Source organism: Anabrus simplex, chromosome 5, assembly GCF_040414725.1.
Source record: "Anabrus simplex isolate iqAnaSimp1 chromosome 5, ASM4041472v1, whole genome shotgun sequence".
In the NCBI taxonomy this organism is placed as follows: domain Eukaryota; kingdom Metazoa; phylum Arthropoda; class Insecta; order Orthoptera; family Tettigoniidae; genus Anabrus; species Anabrus simplex.
Genome location: NC_090269.1, coordinates 363,450,727 through 363,472,025, shown reverse-complemented (window position 1 = coordinate 363,472,025; position 21,299 = coordinate 363,450,727). Strand labels below are relative to the sequence as shown.

At 41.1% G+C, this 21,299-nt stretch overlaps 1 protein-coding gene across 1 annotated transcript in view; it reads left to right on the top strand.

Annotated features, from left to right (window-relative positions):
* The window catches only part of cyst (rho guanine nucleotide exchange factor 18 cysts), a 549,231-nt gene that overhangs the window by 234,517 nt on the left and 293,415 nt on the right, over positions 1–21,299 (top strand). Inside the window, exons 4-6 of the mRNA XM_067147675.2 lie at positions 2,135–2,217; positions 5,058–5,229; positions 10,429–10,567. Of these exons, the coding sequence (XP_067003776.2) occupies positions 2,135–2,217; positions 5,058–5,229; positions 10,429–10,567 (394 nt within the window). The remainder of the gene's footprint in view (positions 1–2,134; positions 2,218–5,057; positions 5,230–10,428; positions 10,568–21,299) is intronic.

Here is a 21,299-nt window from a genome sequence, read left to right as displayed (position 1 = left end):
TGAATCTACATGGTCAGATTATGCCCAGATTTTTACTGATGGTGCAAAGTTTACAGATTTGGTTGGTTTTGCGTACTTTTGCATGCAAATACAGGAATATGGCCATTTTTCTGTTCCCATTGAAGGATCCATCTACACAGCTGAACTTATCGCCATTATATTATTCACAAGCAAGACATTTTTAGAAGACACTTATAATTTCAGATTTTCTAAGTACTATCAGGAAATTTGGGCACCATCAAAGAAACATACAAACACACTCTTACATCTATGAAATATTAGAATTATTGTCCGTCATGAAATAGCTCATTTTTATGGGTGCAGGACACTCAGGACTTTCCTACAGTGATCTGGTTGACAGTCTGGCCAAACCAGGCTCACACACTGACTTCTTCTTTTCATCACACCTCCCCTGCACTGATTTTTGTGTAAATAGAAGAAGGAAAACTTACATTGAATGGGCAGCTCTGTGGAACAAGTCTACTCGATGCAGAGGTAATTACTATGCCTCCATTCAACCAGCTATCCCACACGCGCCATGGTAGCAAGACATCAGGTAGACCAGAGGCCAAGTAACTACCATCATCCGGATTAGATTCAACTCTGCTTCATTCCCCTCAACAGGATTGGAGTCCTCCATTCAGCACAATACCTGTGTAGTGCAAGAAACACAGGAGATGTGAACCACCTCATCTTTGAGTCCAATAGAACTATCTCCTATCGCACAGAATTGTTTTATATGCTTGTGCATCTTTGTATTCCCTTTCTGTTACTGGCAACCAGAGACTTACCTGTGCACAGTGCAATTGCCAAATACTTAACAAAAACAAGTGTAAATATCTAAAGAAACAAGTGTGTTTATTTCAAGTGTGTTTTTCTTTTATTTTTCTTGTTTGCTCTGTTCTAGGTCCTTTCTGTCCATATGTATTTTACTTGTTGTCCAGTTGATTTTCTCTTTTCTATAACATTTTAATCATTGTATATTGTTGATGGCCAAATGTCCTAAGGCTGAAGGCCATAGCAGAAGAAAAAACCTTTTGAACCCCACCGTTGGTTGTCTTGAGAATGGTTTTCTGTGATTTCCCATTTTCACGTCTAGGGAAATGCCTTGACAGTTCCTCTTCACAGGCCACAGCCAATTCCTTCTACTTCATTACCTAATTTCATTCACCATCATTCATTTCATCTTCATTAACTCCTCAGCTGAGGTTGGCATCAGGAAGGGCATAGAGCCGTAAAAAACTTGCCATATAAATTAATCTCACCTCATCCCTCACCCTGTATCAAGAAATAGGACAAAGGGGTAGACATATACTGGTGTTGCCTGGCTCAATTGGCCGCCATCTGCTGCCTCATGCCGGTACTGCCTGCATATTTTGTCTATTATAGCTGCTCTCTGTTTCTCGGGAAGCAGATTCCAACAATCCATGTTCGTTGTTTGTGGTATTTTCCATTTCAGATAATACTATTATGGCAGACTGTCTTCTCAAGTTGTCTCTTGATGAAATAATCCACAAGATTGAAATCTAGATCAAACTTCCAAAAATGGGGAGATGCGAGTTCTGTACAGTTGGCCTGGAGACACATGATATTTTGTGAAATCGTATAGAACAAAAGAAAACACAGTCTTGCAATTCCTTTGATTCAAAAATTGACATCTAAGAAGCGAATGGCAGTGATAAAGGGCAAATTTTACATTTCACAAATAGATTTAAAAAAAATCAAGTCAAAATGTAATTTTTGTCTTCTCATTGACTCTTGATGTACATTGTCACAGACCATAGCTGAGAATTTAAAGAGAGGTAGTTCTGGCTTTGAAATACTCTACTTATAAAATTTGTATTTAGGTACCACTTAAGACTTAAAATTTACCGGAATGCATTCTGGACTGTTCCAACTGAAAATACCCTGGTTATAATTAAACATCCTTAAATGCTGTTGACTTAAAGGCTTAAAATCTGTTCATATTGAAAAAAAAAAAAAAAAAAACTTCAAAGAATTGGTAATTTTACCCTTACCAAGTAAACTTAATGATATAGAATGCATTTATACTTTTGCATATAATCTATTTGGAATAATATTCTGTTTCTTTGTACTTTGATTATTAAATTGCATTCTTGTCCCTCTTCTACAGAAGACAACCTGCAACAGCTCCATGAAATTCATGAGAGCATTCAGCAAATGCGAGACGTATCCATACAAGCTCTTAATAGCCAGGTACGTACGTTCTGTTGCTATGTCTTTAGCAAATACTATAAATATTGATGGAATTCTTTTGTTTAACAATAAATTTAAATAATGCCGTGTTTGTAGGCCTACTTGTTCTGAATATCCTATTCCTGTCTTCACTTCCCTTGCAGTGCAGATGCAGACAGAGAAAAATGTAATTTTTGGACTATCTAGTTATGGGAGAGATGCAAACTTAGAACATATATTAAATTTACCTCTTTGGTACTATGTACAAGGAAGGGTTGTAACAAATGTGTTGAAACAAAATGTGGAAGCAAGTTTTTTAACTAAATTAAGGGGAAAAAATCACAAAAAAATTATGTCCATACATGCCCGACCTCAGTCCTTTGGGTGGCACGGGGTATGACTTTAAGTCCTATGGTGGCACTTAAAAGCCCTAGTTTATGCAATGCCACGTTGCAAATGAAGAGACACTTTATCAACGTGTTATAGTCATGCAAAACCATTCAACACCATCCTGACGTCTTTGAAAGGGTGTGATCCGATGTGGCTATGCATGTGTAGAATTAGGCAGAGATCATTTTGAATATTTACTTCGAGTTTGTAATTTTAAACTGTTCCCCCAGTGAATGTCTATATAGTGAGACAGGAATTTTCATATGTCTAGATAGCGATCTCACTTAGTTTACAAAAGGAGTATATTTATTGTCCCACCTATTCAGTACAATTAGTACCATGTTATGTAGTTAAGTAAACATAGAAAATCTAAATTTTATGGGGACATGTTTTGCCCTTCTTTTATTGGGCATCATCAGCCATGTTAATTTAATCGTAAAACAAACATTGTTTAGAGGACATTGACACTTATAATTTGTAAAAATTGAACTGTAATTTCTTATGATATTAACATTACAGAATATTAGTTATAAAATATGTTGGGATGAAGTATACTCTAAGATAGAGAAGATCATGGACACAATGCATAAAGGCAGAGTTCGCTTTTACGGTCATATACGATGGATGATCGACTCTCGATGGACGAAACGTATCTTCAGTATATTTGACTCAAAACTAAAAATGCCAATGCCATGGTACATTAATGTCAAGAAAGATCTTAAAGAACTGGACCTACAAGTAGAAGGTGCACAAGACCAAAATCTTTTCAGGGCAGCCATCAAGACTTTTGGGACTTTCTGGGACAAAAAACGGGCAACTGGTGCTAAATGGACAGAAGAACATCGTGCTAAACACAGTGAGCTAATGAAGACGATGTGGATCAAGTGAAAAATTAACAAATGCCAGAATGTAAAGTGAGGCTTATCTTGGTCCCTGGTTGGCCGATTAGCGAAGTTGAATGAATGAATGAATGAATGAATGAATGAATGAATTAATAATAATAATAATAATAATAATATTGGCCTTATGTCTCACTAACGAAATTTGTGGTTTTTGGAGACGATGAGGTGCTGAAATTTAGTCTAGCAGGAGTTTTCTTACATGCCAGTAAATCTGACACAAGGCTGACATAGTTGAGTATCTTCAAATCCTACCAAACTGAACCAGGATCGAACCTGTCAAGTTGGTGTCAGAAGTTCAGCATTTCAACCGTCTGAGCTACTCAGTTTGGCTTTTATTAATTTTTTATTTTATTTCACATTTTATGGCCAACATAGGACCACTCCAGTCAATTATACAAAGAAAATTTAGCTTCTCTATGCTTTCAATATTTCTTCATACTCTCAGATGCCGACATCCTTTCTTCACTTGAGAACACACTACCTTTTGCTGTTTTATTAATTTTGGTTTGTAGTATTGGTGGGCTGAGTGGTTGAGATGTTTAAGGTGCTGGCCTTCCGACCCCCTACTTGGCTGGTTTGATCCTGGCTCAAATACATCAGCCTGTTGTTGGTAGATTTACTAGCATATAAGAGAACTCCTGTGGGACTAAATTCCGGCCCTCGGCGTCTCCAAAAGTCATAAAAGTATTTAGGGGGATGTAAAAACCAATAACATTTATTATTATTATCATTCAGCTCCGAGGCTGACAGACATCCTTACCTTGTTCAACACAAGCCTTTTGCTCATACCTGTTTAAATATCAATTACACAAAATGCTCATGAACACATTCAATGAACTCCCCACTTAGCAAACCAGGCAGTCACTGTTCGTGACAATAATGGTTACGACGTTATGTTGAGAAATGCTTACCTGAGCTGGACAGATCTCACTGGGTGACAACTCGAAACCCACCCTCATTGGTGGGATCCAAAGAATTGCATTGCATGCTTGCAGATGTAAGTTGGCATGTGATTTGACGTTATATCGGAAAATTAATGCTTTAGAGTTTTTGTAGGAGGGAGGGCCAACGGAGACAGAAAATATTTCCTTTAAAATCTTGATTTGGCGTTTTTCATGCGTCTTCAATATGTATATAAATCCCACCAATATTTTCATTCTCCTTGTAGTACACCTCTTCACCTTGTATATTCCATTTTAAATTACCATTGATTATTATGTCTAGAAGTTTTAAACGAGTGTCCTGCAGAATAGCACTGTTCATTAGTTAATTAATGTCACTATAGGATTTTTGGATCTTCTACTTTTCAGGAAAAACATTGAGGTAAACGTCACCCTAGTTTGGACTATATTAAGACAGAACTTTTGAAGTCATTGAAAGAAATTCATCTGGATGTTGTACATCTCACTATCAGAGATTGGCTAAATAGACTGAAGACCTGTGTTAGGGTTAGAGATGACCCCTTCTGAGTAACTGATGATCATCATGATTTTTTGTAGTCTTTATTTCAAACTGTTGCCATTTATACATGTGGGACACACTTTAATATCTTTTATTTTTCCCCTCCAGATTCTAGGATTTGGTCAGTATTCTCGACTGAGTGCATCCTGTCCGTCGCTCAATAATAATGAAGTTGGTTCTGATCCTGATTTACCGGCATCATTGAACTCCTCTCCTACTCAAACTGTACCCAGTGGTTCCTTCAATGCTCCAAGCTTTGCGGATATTCTCCAAGGAAAAGGTATGATAATTTATAATGTATGTTTTGTGCTGTTAGACATTCACCAGTATGTTGACACTGAATCCTGTGAATGATTTCTTTAATTGATTCATACTCCAACCTATACATCTAAGTGATATTCACTATTTATTTTTTTAGCAGTGGTAGGTCAGGTCCATTTGTCATATTGGAGATACTTAATGTAATGAAAAGAAGCAAACAAGTGACAAAGAAAGTAATGTAAGATAAGAACTTGGATAGCAACACATATTAGGATTAATAAAATGATAGATGAAAGCCTACAACCTGTTTTCCAGTCAAAATGATAGATCTGTATGGAAAATGTGAGCTACAGAAAGGAAGGATAAGAAACTTGTCCTTCCATTCTTCTGCAGATAATATGTATCTTCACTGAAATATGAAGTTTTGACTTCTGAGATTAGATCAATGGATGTGATCAATGTTTATTAGTTTGTCTTTGAAACACAGACCTTTTGTTTTCAGTTATTCTATCATTACATGTTTTTGCAACACTTAGTTAGCAGGACATTTGAAGTTATAATGATATAAAGATCTGTTTTCAAAACATATCATTGTTGATGATTGGGGTCGATAACTTTTTGAAAGAAAATGCCGCCGTACGATTAGGGGCACACAGCTGTGAGCTCGCGTCTGGGAGATAGTGGGTTCGAATTCCACTTTCCTGTCCTATTGTCACCATAAGACCTGTCTGTGTTAGTGTGACATAAAGCAAAAAAAAAAAAAAAAAGAAAGAAATTGCCAGGTGCAAAATATGTACTACATTTTCCTATATTGTATTGAACTTGCGCATTGTAGGAATACATAAAACAAGACAGAAAGGTGGAGATCATGCGCCATGTCAACATGGTTAGTATGAACATTGAAACTTAAAAATTAAAATGTATTAATAATGATCCTCCCCTGCGAACCATGTGACCTTACCGTGGTGGGGAGAGTTGCATGTCCCAATGAAGCAGATAGCCGAGCTGCAGGTGCAACCATATCGGATGGGTATCTGTTGAGAGACCAGACTAAGGAATGGTTCATAGAAAGGGGGGTAGCAGCCTTTTGGAAGTTGCAAGGGCAGCAGTCTAGATGATTGACTGATATGGCCTTGCAATAATATTCAACATAGCTTAGCTGTGTTGATACTGCTACACGGCTGAAAGCAACGGGAAACTCCAGCCGTAACTAACTCAAGAGGACATGCAGCTCTCTCTGTATGAATGATGTACTGATGATGGCTACCTCCAGGGTAAAATATTCCAGAGGTAAACTAGTCCCCCATTCGGTTCTCCAGATGGGGACTACACGAGAGGGGGCGATCATCAGGAAGATGGATACTGACATTCAGTGAGTCAGAGCATGGAATGTTAGAATTTTGAATCGTTGTGGTAGGTTAGAGAATCTGAAAAGGAAGATGGATAGGCTAAAGTTAGATGTAGTTGGTATAAGTAAAGTACGTTGGCAAGAAGAACAGGATTTTTGGTCAGGCGACTACCGAATTATCAACACAAAATCAAACAGAGGAAATGCAGGAGTTGGTTTAATAATGAATAAGAAAATTGGCCAGCGGGTAAGCTACTATGACCAGCATAGTGAAAGAATTATTGTCGTCAAGATAGACACCAAACCAATGCCCACCACAATAGTGCAGGTCTACATGCCTACTAGCTCAGTGGATGAAGAGGAAATCGAAAGAACATATGAAGAGAGAAAAGATTTAATACAATATATAAAAGGTGACGAGAATCTAATTGTGATGGGAGACTAGAATGCAGTGGTAGGCCAAGGAAGAGAAGGTAATACAGTAGGAGAATTCAGATTGGGACAAAGGAACGAAAGAGGAAGTTGGCTGGTTGAATTCTGCACTGATCATAATTTAGTCCTGGCCAATACTAGGTTCAAACACCACAAATGACAGCTGTATATCTGGACGAGACCTGGAGACACTGGAAGGTATCAAATAGACTTCATTATGATTAGGCAGAGATTCAGAAACCAGGTGTTGGTTTGCACAACTTTCCAGGAGCAGATGTGGACTCTGACCACAACTTGTTGGTTATGAAATGCCATCTGAAGTTGAAGAAATTGAAGATAGAAAAGAATGCAAAAGAATGGGATCCAGACAAGTTGAAAGAAAAGGGTGTGAGGGATTGTTTCAAGGAACATGTTGTACTAGGACTAAATGAAAAGGCTGAAGGAAACACAATAGAGGAAGAGTGGACAGTCTTGAAAAATGAAGTCAGCAGGGCTACTGAAGAAATGTTGGGAAGGAAGAAAAGATCGACTAAGAATCAGTGGATAATTCAGGAGATACTAGACCTGATTGATGAACGACAAAAATACAAGAATACTAGAAATGAAGAGGGCAGGAAAGAATACAGACGATTAAAGAATGATGTGGATAGAAAGTGCAAGGTAGCCAAGGAAGAATGGCTGAAGGAGAAGTGCAAGGATGTCGAAGGTTGTATGGTCCTAGGAAAGGTAGATGCTGCATACAGGAAAATCAAGGAAACCTTTGGAGAAAGGAAATCCAGGTGTATGAATATTAAGAGCTCAGATGGAAAGCCACTCCTAGGGAAAGAAGACAAAGCAGAAAGACGACGGGAACATATTCAACAGTTGTATCAAGGTAAAGATGTAGATAATTTGGTTCTGGAACAAGAAGAGGCTGTTGATGTTGATGAAATGGGAGACCCAATTTTGAGTCAGAGTTTGACAGAGCTGTGAGTGACCTAAATAGGAACAAGGCACCTGGAATTGATGACATTCCCTCTAAATTATTGACTGCCTCAGGGGAAACCAGCATGGCAAGGTTATTCCATTTAGTGTGTAAGATATATGAGACAGGAGAAGTGCCATCCGATTTTCGGCAGAATGTTGTTATATGTATTCCCAAGAAAGCTGGTGCTGACAGGTGTGAAAACTACCGCACCATTACTTTAGTGTCTCATGCCTGCAAAATTTTAACACACATTATTTAGAGAAGAATGGAAAAACACAGTTGAAGCTGACTTGGGAGAAGATCAATTTGGTTTCAGAAGAAATGTAGGAACACGTGAAGCAATCTTGACTTTACGTCTGATCTTAGAGGATCGAATCAAGGAGGAGAAGCCCACGTACATGGAATTCGTAGATCTAGAAAAGGCATTTGATAAGTTTGCTAGTTGTTTTACGTTGCACCGACACAAATAGGTCTTATGGCGACGATGGGACAGGAAAGGCCTAGGAATGAGAAGGAAGTGGCTGTGGCCTTCATTAAGGTACAGCCCCAGCATTTGCCTGGTGTGAAAATGGGAAACCACGGAAAACCAACTTCGGGACTGCTGACAGTGGGGTTTGAACCCACTATCTCCCGGATGCAAGCTCACAGCTGCGTGCTCCTAACCGCACGGCCAACTCGCCCGGTCATTCGATAATTTTGATTGGACCAAGCTATTTAAGATTCTGAAGGTGATTGGGATCAGATACCGAGAATGAAGAATTATTTACAATCTGTATAAAAATCGGTGTGCAGTGATAAGAATCGAGGGCTTTGAAAAAGAAGCAGCAATCCGGAAAGGAATGAGGCATGGTTGCACTTTTCTCCCCTCCTTTTCATTGTTTACGTAGAAGAGGCAGTAAAGGAAATCAAAGGAGAATTTTTTTAAAGGGAATCGCAATCCAAGGAGAGGAAATCAAAACCTTGAGATTTGCCGATGATATTGTTATTTTATCTGAGACTGCAGAAGATCTGGAGAAGCTGCTGAATAATAATAATTTCGTGTGGCTATTTCTAGCCGAGTGCAGCCCTTATAAGGCAGACCCTCTGATGAGGGTGGGCAGCATCTGCCATTTGTAGGTAACTGCGTGTTATTGTGGTGGAGGATAATGTTATATGTGGTGTGTGAGTTGCAGGGATGTTAGGGACAGCACAAACACCCAGCCCCCAGGCCATTGGAATTAACCAATTAAGGTTAAAATTCCCGACCTGGCCGGGAATCGAACCCGGGACCCTCTGAACCGAAGGCCCTGAACGCTGACCATTCAGCCAATGAGTCAGACAGCTGCTGAATGGTATGGTTGAAGTCTTGGGTAAGGAGTACAAGATGAAAATAAATAAGTACAAAACAAAAGTAATGGAGTGCAGTCGAACGTATGCAGGTGATGCAAGAAATATTAGATTAGGAAATTAAGTCTGAAAGGAAGTAGATGAATATTGTTACTTGGGTAGTAAAATAACTAACGATGGCAGAAGTAAGGAGGGCATAAGAAGACTAGCACAAGCAAGGAAGAGCTTTCTTAAGAAAATAAATCTGCTCACTTTGAACATTTATATAGGAATTAGAAAGATGTTTTTGAACACATTTGTCTGGAGTGTAGCATTGTATGAAAGTGAAAGATAAACAATAACTACAATAACTAAGAAAGAAATGGGAAGCTTTTGAAATGTGGTGTTGCAGAAGAACGCTGAAGGTGAGATGGATATATTGAATCACAAATGAAGAGATGCTGAATCGAACTGGTGAGAGGAGATCGGATGATAGGACACATCTTAAGACATACAGGACTTGTTCAGTTGGTTTTTGAAGGAAGTGTAGGTGGTAAGAACGGTAGGGGTAGACCAAGGTATGAATATGACAAGTAGATTAGAGCAGATGTAGGATGCAATAGTTACGTAGAAATGAGCGAGGATAGGGTGGCATGGAAAGCTGCATCAAACCAGTCTATGGACTGATGACTCAAACAACAGCACAGTAATGATAATTTATTTGTGTATCATCTATTGTAACTATGAACAGTCTTAACAAATGCAGTTTTTGACACTTATTGAATTTTCTATTGCTGACTTAAAAAAACCTTAGGATACTTTATGTGAAGTGTGTGGCAAGCTTACATTCTCTGTCATGAGGTTATGAATTATACATGCCTTTACAAACAACTTGCACATTCCTTTTGTATGCAATGCTGCAGAACATGTCCTTGGACAATTCCAGCTATCACCAATAGAAATTACTACTTTTTGCTAAAGAATATGCTATAATGATTTTAAATACTAATTCAGTTTCTGGAATGTGTGTGTGTGTGTGTGTCAGACATTTAACATGATTCCTTTTTTGAGTAATCTGAATAATTCATGCTGCTAAATTATTTGCATCTGATTTATTCAATCAGTCAATATAGTACCTAGTTTAAATATATTTGATTCATATACAGCTAATTCCAAAGAGTGGCTGATGTGTCGTGGTGGTGGTGGTGGTGGTGGTGATGATGCTCCTCGGCGGCGGAGTTGGACTGCTCTTGAGGATCTCAGTAATGGGAATGAGAAGAGAAAGTCTGACGTTCGACAAAGAAGGTATTGTCATAGTTAGTCATATTTTAGATGAGGTCTTGCTCACGGTGTTTCTTCGCATGTCATCTTATGTACGATATGCAGGACTGATGTTTATGAATTTGTTATTCTCTCCATATAGATTTGATGATCTTGTTAATCTGTTTACATTTTGGCAACCCTTGCAAATGGTGTTCTTTAGTTCAAACTGTGTATATGAGCTGTAGTGGAATACATATTTCTCGTATGAATTATTCATTTATAATATTGTTGAACATTAATTTTGTAGTTGAAACGTGAATTATTGTGTCAATGGACTGTCATTGTACAGCTAGTGTTAATTCATCATGTAGCTCATTGACAGTTCAAGGGTTATACAGTTATTTATTGTGTCTGGCCGTCCAGTGTGGCTTTCTCTCCACGCTCCTGACCATTGACTGGGAGCTGCTGCTCTCTAAGTTCCTGTCTCAGAGGAAAGTATATTTACAGTATAATCCAAAGTATTGTATCATGTTGGCGGGGTAGATAAGCAAATAAATGAGTACAGAACCTGGTATAATCCTATTTCTACTATTTATTAACTAAGCACTACAATTGCAGATTTTTACACGCACGCACGCACACACACACACACACACACACACACACACACACACACACACACACACACACACACACAGACACAGAGTTTCCGCTCTCTCTTCCTTAGTTTCTCATGTTCCATCTACGATGACACACATAGAGAGTATTTCATTATTTACACTACACTCACTCAGTCACACTCGTTAGCGCTATCACGGCCCACAGCCTACACGTCAGTCTTGCAGGTCGGGATAGTATCCGCTGTTCACTCAATCCGTCGAACCCCGTTCGCAGTCTGCACACGTCGGCACCCAGTGTTCCCTTTGCACTGCTCCAGAACACCCAGGTTCTTCTCCAGCAGCCGGCCTCAAGGGACACACACTCACACGACATCAGGGAAACAGGAACGAGTCCTCGGCTCCAACAGGCAGATACTCCATCAGGCTGACTTCTCAGCCCAGGCTATCACTGACTGCGCTCTTCGCTAACTCACACCAGCGAACTCAATCTCGAACTCGCTCGCAGGCAGGTCGTTCCTCTCTTATGTACCTGCGCTGGCCCTTCTAGAATACTCCGGATGCTTGATGGATTGAGGAACCTTGCAAAATGGAAGACTCCAGATTAATTATGGAGTCATTTCCATCGTCTCATGCGGCGCAACCACGGATAGAAGAGAGAAGGGCCGGCCCAGCGCTTAAGTGTTGCTCGCGATTGGCACGGTCGAGCGTAAGGGGGGTGGGGCTATGGGCGACGAGCTCGGCCCATAGCAAGTTGGCATGGCGAACGCTATAACCATTACAGTATAATTACACAAATCTACAGAAACTGTTTGACAAGCAATAGTGTATCTGTAAGTTTATGGGGATCACTACACTTATTAATTTAATAGCTACAGTAAGCACAATGTTAAATAAAACTACATTTATTTTGCATGCCACTTTACATAGGCACAGACACGCATGTACACATGTGTGGCGAGGTCAACTAGCTTTCACTCACTGTCTGGGATTTGCTTGGCGCGGCTACTTACGGTACTTCCTTTCCTCGTGCTGGCTAGTTGGGAGGTGCTTTGGATGAAGGGATGTTTCGCCACCCAGTGTGGCTTTCTTTCCACGCTCCTGGCCATTGACTGGGAGCTGCTGCTCTTTAGGTTTCAGTTTTGAAGGAATAACGTGGTTTCGCCACACCAGCCCCCCACGAAGTTGAGGTATTCACAGCTGAAAGTAGTTTGAAAACCTAATTCTTCGGGTGGAGCGCGGCTGGCGTGAGTTGTAGGTCCCAAGTCACGGGATGGTGGAGCACTCTTAGGTGCTGGTGATGCTGAGACTCTGTCATCGTGGAGAGTGTTCTTTGGGCTGATGTGTTTATCTTGGGTGTTTGTCTGGGTAAGGAAGTGTTATCAGCCAGGAAGAAGGTAGGTTTCATCCAATCAGTGCTGATGCGGACAGGCTTAACTCGTATCTGCACAGTCAGTGTCCTATCACTTTGATCTAACACTCGATGTGGGCCAGTGTATGGCAGCTGTAGAGTGCCACGCACCCTGTCATCATGTATGTAGATGTGAGTACAAGTGTTCAAGTCCCTGAAGATGAAAGTGGAGCTTTGATCATGTCGTAATGCTGGCAAAGGACGTAGTCGACTCATTTGTTGCCTGAGTCTGACTACGAAGTTTGAAGTGCCCTCGAGGCGGTTGTCTGTCGTGGCACAGACCCTTTCTCCTGGAAGTCCAGTTGGTTCTCCATAGACTAGATTTGCAGAGGAAGCACCAAGATCTTCTTTATGCACCCTTCAGATACCAAGCAAGACAATTGTTTTAAGGATTGCAGCCAAGACATATCAGGATGGCACATGAGTGCTGCCTTGATTTGACAGTGGAAACGTTCCACTGTGCCGTTGGCACAAGGATGCCAGCTGGTTGTTTGGAATTGTGAGGTTCTGGTGAGAATCTCCAGGTTTTGGAACAACTGAGATTCGAACTGTCTGCCTTGGTTGGTCATGATGCAGTTTGGTGATCTAAAGTGAGAGATCCAGGATGCTACAAAAGCTTCAGCGATGTCTTCGGTTGTTATGCGTTCCAGTGGCCAGACTTCTGGCCAGGTCCACTGCTGTCAGACAGTATCAGTAATTTCCAGCAGAAGGGAGTGGACCATTGATGTCCAGAGGGACTTGTTGGAAGCGAGCAGACTGTGGAGTAAAGTTGCTAATCGGAGCGTTGATATGGCACATGACCTTTGAGCATTGGCACGCCTGGCAGGCTTGTGCCCATGCACGGCAGTCTTTTTGCACGTGGGGCCATAAAAGGCGTTCAGATGCTAAACGGGGGGTCGCTCTGGCACCAAGGTGACGTAGATCGAGAAGAGAGTCAAAAGCTTGTCTGCGAAAAGGTGCAGTGATAAAGGGACTGGGTCGACACATTGAAGTGTCGCAGAACAAAGTGATGTTTGCTCCTGGGATCTAGACTTGCTGCAACCGAAGTGCTGATTTGCAGTTCAACAGATCAAGCAGTTTTGCATCCCTCTCCGTGATTGTGACAAAGCACAGAAGTCTAAGGTGCTACTGGCAATTCCATTGATGCGAGACAATGCATCTGCGACCACATTTGAAGAGCCTTCAGTGTGCTAAATGTCCTTTGTGAACTGAGTGATGAACGATAGCTGGTTCAGCTGCACAGTTGGATGTTTGTCTCAACGTTGCTGGAAAGCATAAGTCAGAGGCTTGTGATCTGTATAAATTGTGAACTGCTGGGCTTCCCAAAATGTATCATATTTGCTCGCTTATAACTTTCCACCACGTATATATCGCACCTCATTTTTAACATTTAAAATTGCAGGGGAAAAAATCCCCACACATAACTCGCATTAATTTCTGATATCATAAAGACATACAGTATATACACGAATAAAGTTTGGTTATTCTGTGGACATGCCTAACGTGACAGTACAAGAAGAAGCTGCATTTATTTCTACCTGCAGAATGGTTGAGGCTAGCTGTTGAAACAAAAATACCTAACTTGCAAACCCCTGCACCAAGGCCCACATTCCTAGCCAGTCAGTCACACTCGGCAATCCCTCTCACTCTTCTGTCTTTGTCAATATGCTTATCACTACCCGTCCGGCAGACCTGATCACATGAACTGGGAGTGTTTCCCTGTCCAGGCAGTCAAGTGATCATGGTATTAGGTATCCTCTATCTGTTGTATTAAATTATGATTAGAATAATAACAGTAAGTTATTTATTAAATTGACCACCTAATCAACACAATACATGTAATAATGTGTTGTATTGCTGACAAGTACCAGTATTCTGTCTTCCGTTTCATTATTGTTTCTCAGTTAAGTTTTCTTGTGTAGGTCGATCTTTAAGTTATGGAGAAACGTGAGAGTTGTATGGCTTTGTTTAAACTCGAACTGATCAAATATGCTGAAGAACATGGTAAAAGAGCTGCCGGTCGAGAATTCAGTGTGACTGAGTTTAATGTTCTCCTGGCGTAAACAGAAAGCTGTACTAGAAACCACCAACCAAACACGTAAGGCATTCAGAGGGGTGAGAACTGGTAAGTTTCCTGAGCCTGAAAGACGAGTTCCTTCATTACGTTACAGAGTTGCAAAATTATGGCTTTAGTATCTCGCACGAGATGCTACATTTCAAAGCACGCAAACTAGCGATTAAAGGAGGAATCGCCTGTTTGGATCTGAAAGTGAGCGATTTCAGTGTCAAAATCATAGATTTTCATCGCCATGTGATAGCAATGTGGTAGAAAAACAATTACCTCTTATCTCAAATTGGCAACTCAGATCAAATCCTGATAAACTTGGACATATCATGCAACACCACCATCAACAAAAAGGGAGAATCTAGTGTGCTTGTAAATACAACTGGGTGCAAGAAACAGCGTTGCACTGTCATGCTAGCAGTAACTGCAAACAGAAGAAAATTGCCACTGTACGTTATTTTCAAAAGAAAAACAGTGCCTAAAGTGAAGTTTCCCAAAGGCATTCATATGGGTTCAAGAGAAAGGATGGATGGATACAGCTCTTGTCCAGGACTGGGTCCATACGGTGTGGGGAGCATGGCTTTGACACCCAGCAATGCTAGTGTGGGACAGTTTCCGCAGACACTAGGTGGAAGACACGAAGAAACGTCTTCAGGAAATGAAAACTGACCTCTTAATTCCTTGTAGACTCACATATTGTCTACAGCCCTTAGGTGTTTCTGTCAACAAGCCCTTCAAGGACAACATATGTAAATTGTTCATCGAATGGATGGCAGGAGGGGAGCATGAGCTGACGCCAGCAGGCAAAATAAAGAGGCCGTCAGTTGAACTCGTATGTGATTGGGTTATGCGGGCATGGGTTATGGTGTCAACATACGTTATTGTGAAGAGTTTCTTGAAGACGGGCATCATAAATGTGTTGGACGTAAGTCAGGATGATGCAGTACGGGATAGTGACCTGAATGATGCACACAAAAATAGGTCGGAGGTTGAAGGCATTGACAATGATTAGGGTAAGTATGCCAGTTGACTTGTTTCAATAGCCTAATTCAAATTTTACAGGTTTTTTTGGGGGAATACAATCTTTTGCACACAAATCCCTGCATATATCACGTACCAAAAATGTTCACACTTATTTTTGGTCAAAAAAGTGTGAGTTGTATGCGAGCAAATACGGTATCTGAAGTGCTGCGCTGCTTCATAAATTGCAAGCAACTCCCGGTAGTAGGCTGGCCATTCAGTTTGCTTCAGAGACAGTTTCTTCGAGAAGAAAGTTAGGGGCTGCCAGGCATTGTCCATGTATTGCTGGATCCAGTAGCGTTGTTGGATGCATCTGTGAACAATCCAAATGGTGCTTGAGGATCGGGATGCGCTAGGAGGGTAGCTTGAGCGAGGCTTTCTTTACAGGCGCCAAAGATGCGTTCCATTTCAGGTGTCCAGTGTACTGTTTGAGAGCCGCATAAACTGGATACAGCGTGAAGTAATGCCAAGGAAAGGAACCAATGGTAGAAATTCATCATTCCCATTCTGAGATCATGTGCAGTTTTCGGGAGAGAAAAATTCTGCAGAGCTGTGATGAGTTCCGGCAGTGTTCGTGTCCCTGTGGTGGAGACTTTGTATTCGAGTAAGGTGACTCTTGGAGATGCTAAGGCACTCTTGGTAGCATTGATGAGAATGCCATACTCAGAGAAGTGGTGGAAGAGAGCCTGCAGGTGGCACTTATGTTCTTTGGAACTCTTAGAGAAGACCAAGACGCCGTTGACGTATGCAAATGTGAAATCGAGACCAGATAGTCCTTCGTCTATGAATCTCTGAAAGGTTTGACCAGTATTGTGCAGTCCGAAGGTCATGAAAGGAAACTCAAAGAGTCCGAAGGGCATTGTGATTGTGGTCTTTGGAACGTCACATAGGTTCACTGGAATTTGGGTGTAGGCCATCACTAGGTTGATAACGGAGAAAATAGTGCATCCGTAGAGCTCATGACTGAAATCATGGAGATGTCGAGCTGGATTTCTGTCAGGAATTGTCCACGAGTTTAAAGCACAATAGTTTCCACAGGGCCGCAAGCCTTTGTCCTTCTTTGGTATCAAATGGAGCAGTGACGACCAAGGACCCTCAGAGCGTCGTGCTGTACCTGCCAGAAGCATAACATCATACTCCTTAGCGATCTGGAGATGATCTAGGGCGAGACAAGCTCGGCAGAAGACAGGTCCTGGTGTAGTGCGGATGAAATGTACCGTAGAATGGCGTACTTCTCGCGTGGCTCCAGAAGATACAGATGTTGATTCCCATAGGGAATCTGTAATATTTGTTCCAAATGAGTAAATTTATAATACCAGTAAAAATGGTCCGTTATTGGACATTATAAATTTTCCAGCTAACTCATTCCTGGCTGCCAGCGTTTCGCCCCTGTATGCTAGGCTGGGCTCATCAGTTGGTACCTAGCACACCTACCAAGACGCATGGCTAGTGCATTGGCACTGCCGGTGGCTACAATTAGCCTATGCAGTGGCCTCCACTGTATGCACTAGCCATGTGTCTTGGTAGGTGTGCTAGGTACCAACTTATGAACCCAGCCTAGCACACAGGGGCGAAACGCTGGCAACCAGGAATGAGTTAGCTGGAAAAGTTATAATGTCCAATAACGGACCATTTTTATTGGTATTGGCTCCAGAAGGACGAGTGAGGTCAGGAAATTCCTTTAACATTTTATGAAACATTCGGTACGTTGAGGGTCTTCACACTGTGCTGTAGAGAGTTAGCAGGTTAAATGTTCACTGATAATAAGCCTGTTATGCCGTCGACCAAGCGTTTGTTATGACAGTCTCACAGAATAATAATTAAACTTACGTCTAATGATTCACCTTTTCATTACAACATAAGTTTAATTATTATTGTGATCACAATTCAATATGGATCAAAACCATGAAGTTTTTATCCTGTGAGTCTCGCAGAAGATGGTAATAGGTGAGGAAGTCTGATCCTATGATGGGAAGTGCGACGTCGGCAACGACAAATTTCCGTTAAAGTTCTCGTCGGAGTCAGGATTCAGTTTCAAGTGCAGAGTTCCGTGTGTGTGGATTGTGGAATTATTGGCGGCTGCGAGTTCATAATTGGTCTGATGGCAACTCCCCTTTAGGAATTTATGCAGGAAACAACACAAATCCAACCCAGTGTTGATCGAAAATTCATGTTTACTGTTCTTATCTGTGATAAGAGAGGGTTTCCATCTGTTCGGCAACCACTTACCACCATTACTGGTTGCCATTGGAGTTTGACGGAAAGCTGCTAGGTGATTCACATTTCTGAGCCTTTTTGCGAAAGTGGTGATGTTACCAGCAGACACCTTGTGCACTAGCTTTCTGTGAAGACCTGCGGCTGTTGCTAGGACGACTTGGCCGATCCTGGGAACGAGAGCATGCATGAAAGGAAGTTTGTAGTGCTGCCATCTGGTGTGAGTGTTCATCTATCCTCTTGGCGAGCTGGTTCACCTCACTAACTGGTGGCGTGTTTATGGCGTGAACAGTGATGGGAAGGGAGACGGGTGAAACATCAAGAATTTTGTTGGTCAGGACGGCAACCTTATTTAGTGGAATCTCACTTTGTGCCTGTAAACTGGTCTGTACTTGTGATGGCAGGTGCTGTATCCATAACTGTCTTAGGTTATCTTGTACTTGTGTGCTGCCCACGAGAGACCTAAGGAGTTGTAAGAACTGGGATGGCTTACAGTCGTCTAGCTTTTCCTCCATGAGCAGTTGCCAAACACGCTGCTCTTCTGATAGGGAAAGATGCCGAATTAGTTCGGTACGCATATGCATTTTGTGCCGAAGGGTTAATAATAATATCTTCAACTTCCACTGCATAGCGACTGTCCAGCTGGGAAACAACGCATGCATATTTTGTTGCTTCTTGTGGGATGCTGGATACGGCGAACTGCACTTCCGCCTGAGCGAATCATAGCGCTGGCTTGTCTGGCCAGAAAACAGGTAACTTCACTCCAACACGGTTCACTACAGTACTAACCTGTGAGCTGGATGAGGTGAAAGATTTGGTGATTAGCAGTCCTCTGTGTAATCCGTGGTGTTGTGGAGGTAGTGGTTAAGGTATTTCAGATAGGGGTGCAATCGGTGGATGAGGATTTTATCTAGGCGTTTGCTGTTGAAGTTGTTTTTTTAGGTGGCAATTTTGCTCTTGTAATTGCTGTAGGTGCTGTTGTAATTGCTCCATAGCGAAGGCGGTCACTGGCGTGTGAAAAGCACTGACTTTATGGTGGAAAACTGTATCACACGATATCAGATCACACCGGAGTCACCAATGTAGGGATCAGTATTCTTATTAACTTGATAGCTACAGTAAGCACAACATTAAATAAAACTACATTTATTTTGCACTTCACTTTACATAGGCACAAGACACGCATGTACACTAGGTCCACTAGCTTTCACTCGCTGTCTGCAGTTGGCTTGGTGTGGCTATTTACTGCTGGCTGGTTGGGAGGTACCCTGCTGCCTTCGTATGAGGGGATGTTTCACCACATAGAGTTACTTTCTTTCCACCCATGTGACCGTTGACTGGAAGCTGCTACTCTCTAGGCTCCTGTGGCAGAGGAATAATGTGATTTTGCCACAAGTTTATAGCTAATATAACCATATGTAGGTATTGGAAAGGAACAAACAAGTGTGAATTCAGGTTATATGTATGAAGGGTCAGGGGATAAAGAAACCAAATAAGTCAAATTCCATCAGAACTCAGAAAAACAAAATTTTAATATCAAAATGTTGCTATATGAACAAGCAAAAAGTTGAAAAATCATTTGCTTTGAATTACTGAGCTTTGAAATGGAGTAAACTGAATTAAGCTTAGTTCCATGCCCAGTATATCACCGCTAACTTGATTACGACAAAAAAGTTGACTTGCCTGTTTTCCCCCTCCCCTGTATATCTATCTTCTATCTATCTGTCTATTTATCTGTCTGTCTATGTATCTCTATCTATTTATTTACCTGTCTATATATATACACCTATATATAACTTGGACATTTGTTTATTCCTTTCTCTAACTTATATTCTCTCGTTGGGATTCTTTTCACCTTTTGTGTTTGTTCCGTGTTCCTAATCTTACTCGGCTTTCTTCTTATCCTACACTTCCCGTATAAAGATTTAAGATCTGTCTAGATGGCCCCTCAATGAGTGTTTTTGCACATTGTGCACTTTTCATTTAATAATAATAATAATAATAATAATAATGAGTGTTGATGCCTGCCCTTCTGATGAAGCTGGGAAGCTCATTGGGGCTGAGAAGAGATGCTTGTATAAGAACTAGTATTGATGAAGAGAGAATCTATTTGTTGACGGCAGTGTATGAAGATGGGGAGATTGTCCTTGTCATTTTGTGTTTTCATGTTTGTTGTCTCCTCTTTCTGTTGCTCCCTCTTCACACACAATGACCTACATTTGTGTTCCTACTATTTTGTGTTCCTTTTCGTGTGCCTCCTAACTATACGACTTGAATAACAATCTGTAGGATGACCAAAAGGTTTCACAGACAGAAAGTCAGATCATTACCCTTCGTATGCCCTCATAGTAAACTCTAGGCAGAATGTGATGTTTAATTTAGGTAGGAGCACAACAGTTACTCAGGCGAGATAGAATTATACCCCGTTCAAATGAATATTCATTGCATTCATAAATGAATTGAATGTACTGAATGCTATTCAGTGTTTCAGTGTACGACTCATTGGCTGAACGGTCAGCGTACTGGCCTTCGGTTCAGAGGGTCCCAGGTTCGATTCCCGGTCTGGTCGGGGATTTTAACCTTAATTGGTTAATTCCAGTGGCATGGGGGCTGGGTGTATGTGTTGTCTTCATCATCATTTTGTCCTCATCACGACACGCAGGTCGCCTACGGGAGTCAAATAGAAAGACCTGCACCTGGCGAGCTGAACCCGTCCTGGGATATCCTAGCACTAAAAAAATGTCATACGGCGTAGAGTGTTTCAGTGTACACAGTAGTTCAGGCTTTGCTTGGTATTTCTTGCTGGGTTCTTAGAGACCAAAGGAAGGAATGAAGATTGGAAATTCATTGTTACCAAGCGAGTTGACCGTGTGGTTAGGGGTGCGTAGGTGTGAGCTTGCATTTGGAGATAGTGGGTTCAAACCCCACTGTCAGCAGCCCTGAAGGTGGTTTTCCAATATTTTCGTTTTCACACCAGGCAATTGCTGGGGCCGTACCTTAATTCCATGGTCGCTTCCTTTCAACTTTTAGCCCTTTCCTATCCCATCATCACCATCTGTCTTGTGTCGGTGCAACGTAAAGCCAATTGATTGATTGATTGATTGATTGATTTATTTATTTATTTATTTATTTATTTATTTATTTATTTATTTATTTATTCATTCATCTATTTATTTATTTGTTTGTTTGTTTGTTTATTTATTTATGAGCTAGTGGCTCTAGGAGGGACTGCCCTTTACAATTGCAGCTTGGCAGCTTTCAGTTTCACAGTATTTCTTAAGTTGCCAATTTAACAGATCAAGGTATACATATAACAATGAATGTTTTAATTGTATTGATTTATGTCATAATATTATTATTCTACCGTACATGGAAAAAAGAAGATATTCAAAATAAACTAAATTTAGGTGGAAAAATAGGTACACAATGGTTATGGATTTATTCTCC